The following is a 12,612-nucleotide window of genomic DNA, read 5'->3' on the forward strand; positions in this document are numbered from 1 at the left end:
TCTGGTAATTAAAACAAAGCATAAGCCTAGAAACAGTTCAAGGGAAAGAGCTTCAGTTCAGCAATGCTCAGAACCAATTTTTCTGTGTCTTTTAAAAGAGTAGAAAAATTAGGGCAAAGAAAAATCTACCTTATTTATAATTTCTTGATTGCTCAGATCTTTTGGCTCCTCTGGAATTGTCACAAGGAACTTAGTGATATCTACAACCTCACAATGAGTTGGAAGTCTTCCAATGGATGGTATGAATGTGAAGGCCAATGGTTTGGTTCCAGATTCTTGAGAAATTACCTACAAAACACACAATTAGCTCAATTATTTTATCCAAATAAAAATTACTTTTGTCAGAGTTGAAATAGCATTAATTACTTCATCTACACAACTTAAATGTTTATTATTAACTATATTGGTCTTTTTTTTCTTTACAGGTCATTGTATATTATGGACTTCTTTAACAGACAAAATGCTTCATTTATACTCATCATCATCCTGTTTATTATCATGATGTGGCATAGCAGACAGGGGAAAATTTGTTCAACAATTTATTCTTTCAGTTTTCCATGCCAGAAAGAGAAAGCCATATTCAATTCATTTCAAGGCTGCTTTTATCTTTGTTTAGCTCCACTTCAGTAGAACAACAATGTAATTATACCACTGTATCTGGACATAATATAGCCCCTAGAGTATTTATATATAATAACAACTTATAATAGATTGGAAGAACCTTTGCTCTGCAAAAAGAAAGCAAAACATGTTTACAAAATAAATGCAAATGCAGCTAATTCTGAACATCTGGGATGAATTCTGATTCAAGTAAAGAATTTTCTCCCATTTTCTTTGGACCATTCAGCCACATGCACCAACTAATTCCATGTCTGTCTTCTTATTTCTCTCTGCCCACCTTGCATTCACTCTAGGACCTTGTACGTGGGGCCTGAATGCACTGAAGAGAGATCAGAGTAAGGGAAGGCAATTTCTGCTGAACATCAATTTTATGACAATGCTCTCCCATTACTTCCATCGCCTTCACAGGAGATACTGGACAGGAAGAAGTCCACACCATGGTAAAACTCTCAGTTACTTTGCCAGATATCACTGGGAGGAACTCCAAAGGCCTTGGCCAGGTAAGTAAAGGGAACCACATTCTAAACCACTGACCCTGATATGTTGACTTGCCCTGTACTGGTTGGTGTAGAAAATCCTTCTTTCTGATTCAAAACTATGGAATGCATAGATTTTCCCTTTTTTATCATCTTATTTAAAGCTCTTGGCAGTTAATTCTGTTTTCAATAAACTCTAACATGCAGAACCTTGAAATGCATTGAATCATTGAGAAAAAACAGACCATGGCTTTGACTCTTTTTTTTTTTTTTTCTTACTTGTTTAAAGCAAAACAATTTGGAGAGCTATGGCTCTCATCATGTTTCTTTGTAATTTGCATCCATAAGTAAATATCAATTATGGAACAGAGTAGGATTATGGAATACATAACTCATTCTTCTCATGGCTGGAACATTAAAAATGATAGATACAGATTTTCATTTAAAAAAAAAAATCTAAGCAAATATTAGTTACTTCCACTGACAGCTGGAGCAAAACAAAGGCAGGTTATTTATACCAACATTGCCAACTGTTGTTGGCAGCAGTTTTCTCTATTATTTCACAGAATCATAGAATTATTTGGGTTGGAAGAGACCTTAAAGATCATTTAGTTTCAACCCCCCTGCATGGGCAGGAACACCTCCCAGTATACCAGGCTGCTCCAAGCCCCATCAACATGGCCTTTAACACTTCAAGGAAGGGGGCATCCACAACTTCCCCGAGCAACCTGTGCCAGTGTCTCACCACCCTCACAGGAATTTCTTCCTAATATGTAATATAAATAATCTCTTTTAGTTTGAAACCATTTACCCTTGTCCTATCACTACACACCCTTACAAGCAGCCAGCTTTCCTGTAGGCCCCCTTCAGGTACTGGAAGGCTGCTATAAGGTCTCCCTGGGGCCTTTTCTTCTCTAGGCTGAAAAACCCCAACTTTCCTAGCCTGTCTTCACAGGAGAGGTGCTCAAGCCCTCTGATCATCGTTGTGGCCCTCCTCTGGACTGGCTTCAATGTTTAGGAGAACTCTGCTTTCTCAAACACGCTCAGAATGAATCTCCATGTATCCACCATTAATTCTGAAAGAATAAAGTGTTTTGATGTTTGAGAGTGAAAAATCTGAATAAATGACAGCCATCTTGGTTCTGAAATTGGGTCTTTATATTCACAAATTCACACAAGTAGGTGACATTATGCTGCAGACCTGCTACCCAGTTAGAAGTGTGCCCTGCAAGGGTCCAGGGACAAGGCAGTCTCCTACTTTCCCCCTTCCACTTCACACAAGTGGCCAAGCACTGGAATATATCATGCATGGCCTAAATCAGTAGCAAAAGGGTGGTTGCTAAGTGCTCCACCATGACAGGAGGTCTGGATGTTATTTTGTTTGAGGGACAAAAACACCTCTGTCCTCTCAGCAGCCAAGGTACCTGAATCTGATCACTGCTTTTCATAAAGCAGCCACACAATTTTAAAATATTAATAACTGACACAGTAAACACTTGATCCTTGTTCCTGGTACAAGTCAAAAGAATAACATCAATACTCAAGGACATACCCATTGGCAAACAGCCACCAGTCCCTGCAGCACAGCCAGGGATGCAGCCTCCACACAAGCACCTGCTGTACCCAAAAGTGCTCTTCAAGAAACAGGGCCACCAGGGTGAGGAAGGTGATTCTGCTCCCCTACTCTGCTCTGGTGAGTCCCACCTGGAATACTGTGTACATCTCTGGAATCCTCAGCACAGGAAAGATATAGACCTGTTGGAGAAGGTCCAGAGAAGGGCCATAAAGATGATCAAAGTGCTGGAGCACCTCTGTTATGAAAACAGGCTGAGAGAGTTGGGTTCAGCCTAGAGAAGAGGAGGCTCCAGGGAGACCTTATAGTGGCCTTCCAGTACCTGAAGGGGGCCTACAGGAAAGCTGGGGAGGGATGCTTTACAAGGGCAGGTAATAAAGGTTTAAAGCTGAAAGAGGGTAGATTTGGGTTAGATATCAGGAAGAAATCTTCACCATGAGGGTAGTAAGGCACTGGAATAGGTTGACTAGGGAGGTTGTTGATGCTCTCCCTGGAGGTGTTCAAGGCCAGGTTGGATGAGGCTTTGTGCAGCCTGGTCTAGTGTGACGTGTAGCAGGGAGGTTGTAACCTGTACAGCTGACACTGTCCCTGACAGTCTTACACAGCATCTGTGTCTCCAATGAAATCAGCTAGAGATGGCCTTTGCTTTCCTGCAGGCCTGCAGCTGTGTTTTCATCTCCTCTCTCTAACTAGGAAATACAGTTAGTGACTCTAGCTACCTCAGTCATCTTCACTAACGTTTTCTTGCTCTGCTTCACCCTCTCGTCATGCTCTTGCTTGACACCTGACATCAGTTGTTTTGGATCTAGTACTCTTGTGTCAGAGCACAAAACTTTGCTTTTAAAAAGAAACGGAAGAGAGAAAGAAAAAGTGTGCAAATAACAAGGCCCCACACAAATAGATTAATAGGAAATTCCAACCAATTGTGCTAGCATTGCTAAACTCCCAGTATTTATCTGCATACTTGCAATGAGGAAATACAGAAAAAAAAAAAAAAAGTTGTAAGGCTTCAGGCCATTATATAGTAATGAGAAGGTCTTGCCAGCATCCATTTCTATACTGTGTCTTACCCTGCACTTCCAATTGTATTGCTTTGATGGAAAAGTTAAACAATACATGAAGAAAACCTTGCTGTATATGACCTAAACACATTGTGGAAATAACCATAAAAATTGCTTGCAAGATGAAACTAAGATTGGAAATTACACATAAAGATGTGCAAACTAGAATATTTTTTTCAGATAGAAGATGCCACTAAAGCATGGTATTATTTCTATTCCCCTAGTGTATTTTATTTTTCCTGGAGTTCAGAAAGTACAAACCATCAAATGGAATTACTGCATTTCAGAAACTTTTAAGTTGCCAGATACTGCATAAGGCAGTGTGGAGGAAGCCACTCCACTTAGGTTCACTCATAGTGTGTGGGAAACAGGAACTTCGAGCAGGTAAAACTGGTGATGCAATCCAGACAAACCTCAATGATGAGCAAATGTCAAAAAAATTGTCAGAAAACCTAAATGTTTCCACTGGGGAAAACAAAAGAGGAAAAAATATCTTGCTTAAAACCACCTTATAAGTGGTTGCTGTCATTTTACAGATGTTAAAAAAAAACAAAATCTTTGACATTTTAAAATTTTAACAGGACAACGCGAAGCAGAACATGACATACTTTTTTATTTTTTTTTAAGGTAGATAAAGGATTTTTGCACCTTTTTTCATCTACTCAGCTGATTTACTGTGTGTCTCTGGCTGATGTTTCTGTTCTTGAAGAACTTAAATAAATTAACAAGGTACACTTTCAGATTTAATTATATCTACTAAAAGCCACTCTGACATGCAGAGGTAAATAACAGAGAAAGAACATTAAAATAAAAATATCTTTAAAATATATGTGTAACTTTCTTGCAGATTATCCTCTTTTCTCTAGATCCAATAGTACCAGCAGAAGGAAATCAGTGCTATACATTCCCTGCTACTGTAATCCATTTGAATCAATAGTTACAGTGACAGAAACATACCATGTGCAACATCTATTCAAGTGAATACTACAGAATTCTGGTTTATATGATATAATCAACTTTATGCACAATGAAGTAACTGGTTGTTTTTAATTGCATCCTTTCATGTTACTGAGTTCATTGAAGAACACAAATTATAGAGTTTAATACCAATAAACCTTGAATATCCTCTGGGGGCTACAGGCTGTAGCACAACACACTGCTGAATAGCTTCTAAAGGAGAAAGTTATTCTAGATTACTTCCATGACTTCCTACGGCATCAATTCACAAACAGATTTGTTGCATAATTAATACCATCAATTTACAACTACCCTGGGGATAGTAACTTAAATTATATCAATTATTGTTTTCATTACCACAGCTTCTACAGTCCTTACCTGTTGAGTACATTTTTACACTCTCAGTTACCTTATGAAGACAAATGAACACTTGTATTTGATCTCTCACATGCTCCACATGCATTCAGCATACTGCCTATTTTGTAATTTAAATTGAGGTCCCATTGTCACTGATTGCTTCCCAGGATTTCCTTCTGGAATACAGATTGCTAAAGTGAAACTGAATATGCTGGTTCACATTACCACTTCTTCCACTGATTTGCTAATGTAAGTAATTTTGCTAATAAAATGAGACCCTGAGAAGACCTCAGTCTTGAAACATCAAGTACTTCCTTTTGAGACTGTTTATTTAGTTATTTAAAGGACATAAAATTAAATACATGCATTAATAACACCAAAATAACAAGTGTGTTCATTCTGACATAGAAACATGTTGATTGAAGTGCTGTTTTGGTCAGAGCACAAACTCACATGCCCCCAATTCCTGTGGGATAAATATAGCCCTAAATCACAGCACACAGCTAATGCCGCTGGCCCAGCCGGGGAGAGGGGCCACCCAAAAAATAGAGCCTGGGCTGTGTAGCCTCTCCTTTAACTCCTTTTCTGTGTTTAGACGAAAGTCAAATGACAGAAGAGACATTGTCTCCTCCTTGAGACAGAGAAAAAAGCTAGTCTACTACAGATACAATTATCAGTTAATGAGATGTCGGAATCCTGAGCATATCTTCATATCCTGACTTGTTATAGCTATCACAGTAACCTGATATAGATTAGCTGATTAATGTGTAATATGAGCTCTGGCTTATCTAAAACCTTTACAAACAGCAGCAGATTATCATCTGAACACCAAATTTATATCTGTGAAACTTCAGGGAGAAAAGCTAAATCCACTCCAAAAGTCCAGGATGAAATTACAGCCCAGCTGAGGTTTGTGCCAAAATTACTGACAGCTGTGGTCCAGGATCTTCCCCAAGCTGTTCCCCTAGCCCTGTGATGTGTCCATTGTATCACCTTCAGTGAATCACTTTTGCTTCTTTCGACACAGCAGCACACGCTACAATGCACACACAAATATCTTTTGAAAATTAATGACTGTGAAGCAGTAGAAAACACAAATGAACAATAATATAACATTTTAATCTGTTATTCAAAATGCAAGATCTCATACAGCTGAAGTGTTTCTTTTCAATAATAAGTTTAATTAGCTCTTCAGACCAGCATATATACAACTATAATTGCTCTTTCATACTAGCCTATATATACGCAGCTAAGCATGATGAAAAGTAAGTAAAGATAACCTTTAGTTTCCTTCTTTGCAAAGGGGGAGTAAAATACCTTGCCTGGTATGTTAATTGATTTAATTAAATGCAGTCTGACTAGATGATCATAAAACATTAGACCCTAAGGTGACCTGGGTCTCTAGGTCATGTTTTAGGATCACTGACATGCTCAAAGCCTTTATTTGCTTCAGTCTCCTAAACCTCCAAGGAAGCAAGAACTTCCGAGCTAAAAAGACCTCTGTTGTAACATCCCAAGCTGCTCCAGTCCATCACCCATACACAAACCTCCAGCTAGGCAGTCCCACACCCAGACTGCCTCCAGGTAATGACCATTTCCTTCTGTCTGTCCTGTATTCATTACACTGGGTGGATCAATCAGAAATTACCTAGAAATATTGCTGCAGGGTTTTTTTTTAGGTACGGCCAGGTTTGCCATCTGGTCTTGCATAGAAGGCAGTCAAGAATTAGCAAAATTAGACCAAAAAAGTTTAAAGGATGATTGCAGAAGAAAATTAAAGAAAACAAACCAACAAACAAAAACAAACAAACAAAAAACCAAACCCAAACAACAGCACCAAAAACCTTGTGCTGTCTAGGATGCACACAGACCACTTACCAAATACATTTAGTGGTCAGAAGTAGGAAACTTCAGACCAAGTCCACTGCTTGTAAATACACAAAAATATTTGCACCTAAACATAGGTCCTTACAAGGTTGTAGAGGCTTGAGTTTGTGTGTGGAGTATCCATACTTGTGTATATACAGAGACATTCACACACTGATACACATGATACATGTTTACACACTGTAGGGATACTTCTGCGCAACAAAAAGGCTGCTGCGTGCTTAGTCACATCAGCATAACAGCAGCGATGCACAACAGAGCCCCAAATTCTAGTCTTTTGTGAATAACTCCATCTTAATTATTCAGTCAGAAACTGAAAACTAACCTGAATTTATTCTTTTTTTCCTGTAAAAGTTTCTTGCAGTTTCAGCCCTGCAAGAGAGTCCCAGAGTGCTGCTATTATCCTCACAGCAGTCTTGGGCACAACCTCATTAACGTGTAAGACGTAATTCCCCTAATTTTCTCGTCCCAAAAGCTGCATCTATCAGTAAGCAGGTGTAATTTTCAAATCAAGCACAGGGAATAGAAATAAATCCTGACTTTACATCTGTCAGAGCTGAGAGATTAGTCTTGTGGGATGATGCTAGCAAGAACCTTTCTTTTTGCAGTAGCATGCATCAGCCATTTGCCCTTTGGCTTCTCAAGATGTCTGAGTGGTTGAGGACAAGAGGGATTTCAGCCACACCTGCTCCCTCCACACAGACCTAAGCCTGACATGGGCTGAGGTTTCCCCACTGCACCGCTGGGCACTGCCAGTCCTGCCCTCACAACAGAAGGAGTATTAAGCCCACATGGTGCTGCCTCCAGAAATGGGCACCCCAGCAGTTCCCCTTTCAAAGACGCACTGCAAAGCAAGCTTGGTAGCAGACCAGTGGTGTGGTTGCAGGCAGTACACTTTGGGAGTAGGTGCTGCCCAGCACGCTGTGTCTATAGGTATCTCTGCATGTGTCTTCTAATGGACCTTTTTGTTAGTGAACTATTGAGTGACTCCAGAAAAAGGACATGTATGTACTAATAAAATGCATGTCATGTTATCAGAAAACCATAGCTCGGAGGCTGTTGAAGAAAACCAGGGGATTTTAACAGATGCTTCCAAAAGTACAAGTACAATGTAATAGCAGAAGCCTTGAAAATGCAAGTATATTATAGAGGCCTGAGGGCTACAAGCACAGATCATTAATAATCATTTATTCCTCACTACTGGAATGCAACCTTGTGTGCTGATTGTTCCTCTAGATATCACAGGAAGCAAAGAATTAGTAGTCAGCATATGTAAAACATATAAAACATGGTAGAATGTGGACATAGCATAGAATTCACTGGCAAATGAGGAAAGAATATGAGAACTGTTAGTAAATGTATAAAAATAATTTCAAGTGGACTAAAAGTGCCAAAGAAGTAAGCCCCACCATCAACATCATAGACATCTCTGCAAACTACAGATGCTGGCAGCTTCCATAAAAATTAATAGGGGAAAAAAAAAAAAAAAAAAAAGTAGAAATTAGAAGGTGAGGCTAGGTCAGTTTTAACTGCATAACTATTGAGAAGGAGCTATAATAATTGGACCAGCTGGTATCACTGTAACTGGACTAGTAAACATTGCATAAGCCCCACATACTGCTGAATACACAAGACAGGATCAATTCAGAATATCCAGTCAGCCCAATCTGCCCAAGGCCACCAGGACACACTGGCATCAGCAGTGAACAAGTTAGACTTCATCTGAGAAGGTCATAGCTGTTATAGATGGACAAAGACTGCAGGATTATGCACATATAGGAAGAAACAAGAGGCCCCTAACATAACTTTCTGACCACTCACCTAGAAGCCAAAGGCATAGCAGTAGAACCTTCTACTTCCGCACAAAGCGCTGCCCTCCCAGCTGTGGCTCCAGCTGGGTAGCTAGCAGTTAGTGCACGAGCGTACAAGAGACCTGTATGAGTAACTAAATGCACCGTGTGAATAGCTATCCGCTGTGAATAAGAACAGCCTTATTCTAATAACGATAATAGCTTGGCTAATTAAAAGATAAATACTAGTTGTCTTGAGTGCCTCCAACTTGACCTGTCGGGGAAAGGAAATTGACAACATTATAACTCTGTGATTAGACTGCTAATACTTAACATTAGTTTAACATTTTTTCATCTCTCTGTGTGTTTCTCTAGCTCATGTAAGTTGCACAAGGTATCTGGTCTTTCACCACACCCTTGAGGCTTGGTAGTGCTCTGGACACTGCAAATGAGATTTAGTAATTCACACTTGTGCAAATTTTAGGCTCATTTTTGAAGAACTGCCTTCCTACTTTGTTGACACACAATTGAAGGAGAACTGGTACAGCCTCACTTTAGCAGCTGAGTTATGTTTAAAACAGCTTCAGGTTAACAGTTGCATGTGAAATCCCTCACGGACTCTACTGAGGTTGTGCTGAATGTTGGGGCTCTCGGTGCTTTGCTGCAAATCTGCAGTTAGGAAGAGCCTTTCAGCAGCATTTCAGTGTTCCCAGCAACACTGGCAGTTTCTCTGTGTTTTCCCAGGTATAACTCTATACAAAACACTTCAGTGGAGAGTGTGAACAACTCTATCATCTAAGTCTGACAGAAAGAAATCAACAATGTGGCCCTTTATACCACAGTTACCTGCTATTGTAGCACTTACTCTAAAAATAATAAAATAAATCTTTCCAAACCAGAAGGACCAGAGGTTCAGACTCAGATTCATTCACAAATCCAGCACTCTCGTCAAAGAAAACCACCTCTTTCCAGAAGATACAAGTCATTTTCAATCACCTGGATGCTTCTCCCTACCCAGAAACTTCAGCTACATCTGGGTGACTTGAATGTGCCCATTCTTTCTGCCCCAGGTTAACAGCTCCTGTCATCACCTTCTGCCCCCAGATGTCCAGCTCTACCCAACTCTCACCAAATACCAAAAAATCAGAGATGCTGTTACCCACACACATTCTGTAAGTGCCATATGCATATGGTTTTCACTTACTGCAGTCTCCTCGCTCATTTTGACTATTTCTTGCTCCCTAAAAGTTTCTTTTTCCTCTCATTTCCCTCTTCTATTGCTTCTGTCTATTCTCAGATATCTGATGGCAAAAGTATGTTCAATTTTTTTCATATTTTTTTCAGCTTCATTTAAAAATATATTTTTATTTTGAAAATCACAAAAAGTAAGGTTTCTTGAATGTTAAAATATTTTGGCCCAGTTTGGTTTAATTGAACAGTAACTTTACATGTAAAAATCATTGGGAAAAGTTGATGCAATTTCCTTTTGGCAGCACAGATTCTATTTTGCCTCCTGTATTCAGACTCTTCCATTACTATAAAACTTCCATTTTCTTTTCAGTCTCTGAAGCATGACATTTTCAATAGATACCTCCTTGTGTCTGGGCATTGGTCTTACTAAGAAGCTATATTTTTGGAACAAACATCCAAAAGATATTAAGAAACACACAGAGTTGTATAGCTGAAATTTTCAAAGGCTGTGCACCTGGCAGCCAGACAACAATCACAGGTAATAACACTTCATTCATTTTTTAGGGTTGTATCATTAATTTATGGTGATTTACTCTCAAGTACTATTTTCCAGATTGAAAAAAACATCTAGCATCTGGATTTTTTTGTTGTTCTGATCAAGCAGAGATTAGGTTTTTGTGTTGCTTTTTTTTTTTTAAATAGATGCTTTGACAGATTTCATGAAGTGCAACTTAAAATCTTTGTCTCTGTTCACTCATATACTATCAGACTGAGAAATTCAAGTTTATTTCCTGACTTTTTGTTTTTCTTTTCTGTTGTCATTTCAGCAGACAGTAGTGAAAATCTTATAATACCAGCTAGCCAAGATCTCTCCGCTCCTTTCCATAGGAAAGGAACAGAGTTCTCATTGATGATACATCAGGGATACACAGGGCATTTTGGAAAATAACAGACACCAATTTTTCAGCTTTTTAACCAACAGTAGAAGGAGACAGTGGGTATTTTAATAATTAAGAAATTGATTATTTCATAACCAGGAATAGGCTTCCCATCAGAAGCTCCACCACCCTTTACATTTATCTGTACAAGGGATTTAACAAACAATCAATATGAACCCATCTACAGGCATTCTTACCTGTCCTCTGCTAATAAAACTCAGTGGGCTGACAATTCAGATGTCTCTTTCCCCAGGCTGCTGTCCATAGCATGCAGAGCACAGTTGGGAGATAAATGAAAAAATAACACTAAGCAGTGGAGAAATGTGTGTGATAAAACTGAAGAAGAGGTCATTATTTTCTCCTTCTCAGCAAGGATTTTCAGAGGTCCTTTTAATGAGCTATTTTCTGAGTAGGTCTGTGTGGGCTCAGAAGAATGCTGGCTACAAAGGGTAATTATTCTGGCACTCAGCTATTAATAAACAAAAAAGGTAGGGCTGTTGGCTTTTTCTGCAGGTTCCCAGGAGGGCAGGATGATAAAGTTAGGATCTCATTTTCTTCTCTGTGCTGATCATTTAAAAGTAACTGTCTTTAAATATTTAATTTGAGCCTTCCCAGATGTCAGAAAAACTGCATGTTTATAGGACCAGGGTCATTTTTGTATTACTTTATATATTTAGAAGAATAGCTACATTTGTTTCAATAAAGTAATTGCAATTTTTTTTCCAACAAAAGCATTTGTGTGAAGAATTGTCATTTTACAAACTTGACTTTGTCTCTTAAAAACATTTTGAGTTTTGCACTCTGGCATAACCATTCAGCTAAATACAGCCATGTACCATTCCTCAGATGTTTTAGAGTGTAGGAGAAAGAATAGGAGTAGATTTTCCACAGCAGACTGTACATTTTGTACCAAGAACAAGCATAATTTCTTCAGTCAACAAATCTGAGCAGCCTGCAAACTAAAATCTATACTTCTCCGCAGGCTTCCTGTGCAGACCTGTGTAATTGCCTATAACCTTATCTATATTAAAATATTCTGACAGTCCATGAGTAAGTGCAATTTCTTCACCATATATTCCTAGATATCCTACATCTGTGTGACTTTATTTGACTAGTTTTGGTGAAAGTAACATGTGGCAGATGTAACTTAGGACAACTCTCTCCCCTCTGGATTCTGTACCAAGGGATGACATATAGCATCTATCAAAGTTCCCATTTGAATTCAGTCCAGCAGCTCTTCATCACTAGGCCTATCCTAGTCAGATGGCTGTCTTTACCCAAGTTCTGGTTTTGCTGTTCAAATCATATTCCTGGTAGAAGAAAGACATAAATTCTATTTTTTTCTTTCAAAATCAGGTTTTCCTTCTTTCTAGCCTCATGCTCTTGGTCTTATATTTCAGTGTCAATCAACACATCTGCTGACCAGTGTTACCTTCCTACCTCTTTTTGTGTTGTCCTTACCAATCAATCTCTTCTTGCTTAGGTTTCTCTCAGTCTCTCTCCCCTTCATTTCCAGTTTGCTATTTACCTTTAAGTTATGTCAAATAGTGTTTACATAGAATCATAGCATGGTTTGGGTTGGAAAGGACATTTCATCTAGTTCCAGCCTTCCTCCCTGCATGGCTTCTAAAGAAGAGATATCCAAATTTAAGCAAAACCTGGTCAGTGTTCTGAAGAATACCTTAGACATTCAGCTGAAAACGTGTAGATAATACCATCTCTATAAACACTATGAACTAACACAAAGGATCACAGCCATTA

At 38.9% G+C, this 12,612-nt stretch overlaps 1 protein-coding gene across 4 annotated transcripts in view; it reads right to left on the reverse strand.

Annotated features, from left to right (window-relative positions):
- Positions 1 to 12,612, reverse strand: part of MLIP (muscular LMNA interacting protein) — a 104,399-nt gene that overhangs the window by 61,777 nt on the left and 30,010 nt on the right. For all 4 annotated transcript variants that reach the window (XM_051613577.1, XM_051613576.1, XM_051613578.1 and 1 more), the window contains exon 2: positions 130 to 288. In XM_051613577.1, coding sequence (XP_051469537.1) covers positions 130 to 288 — 159 coding nt within the window. The remainder of the gene's footprint in view (positions 1 to 129; positions 289 to 12,612) is intronic.

Source organism: Apus apus, chromosome 3 (assembly GCF_020740795.1).
Source record: "Apus apus isolate bApuApu2 chromosome 3, bApuApu2.pri.cur, whole genome shotgun sequence".
In the NCBI taxonomy this organism is placed as follows: Eukaryota; Metazoa; Chordata; class Aves; order Apodiformes; family Apodidae; genus Apus; species Apus apus.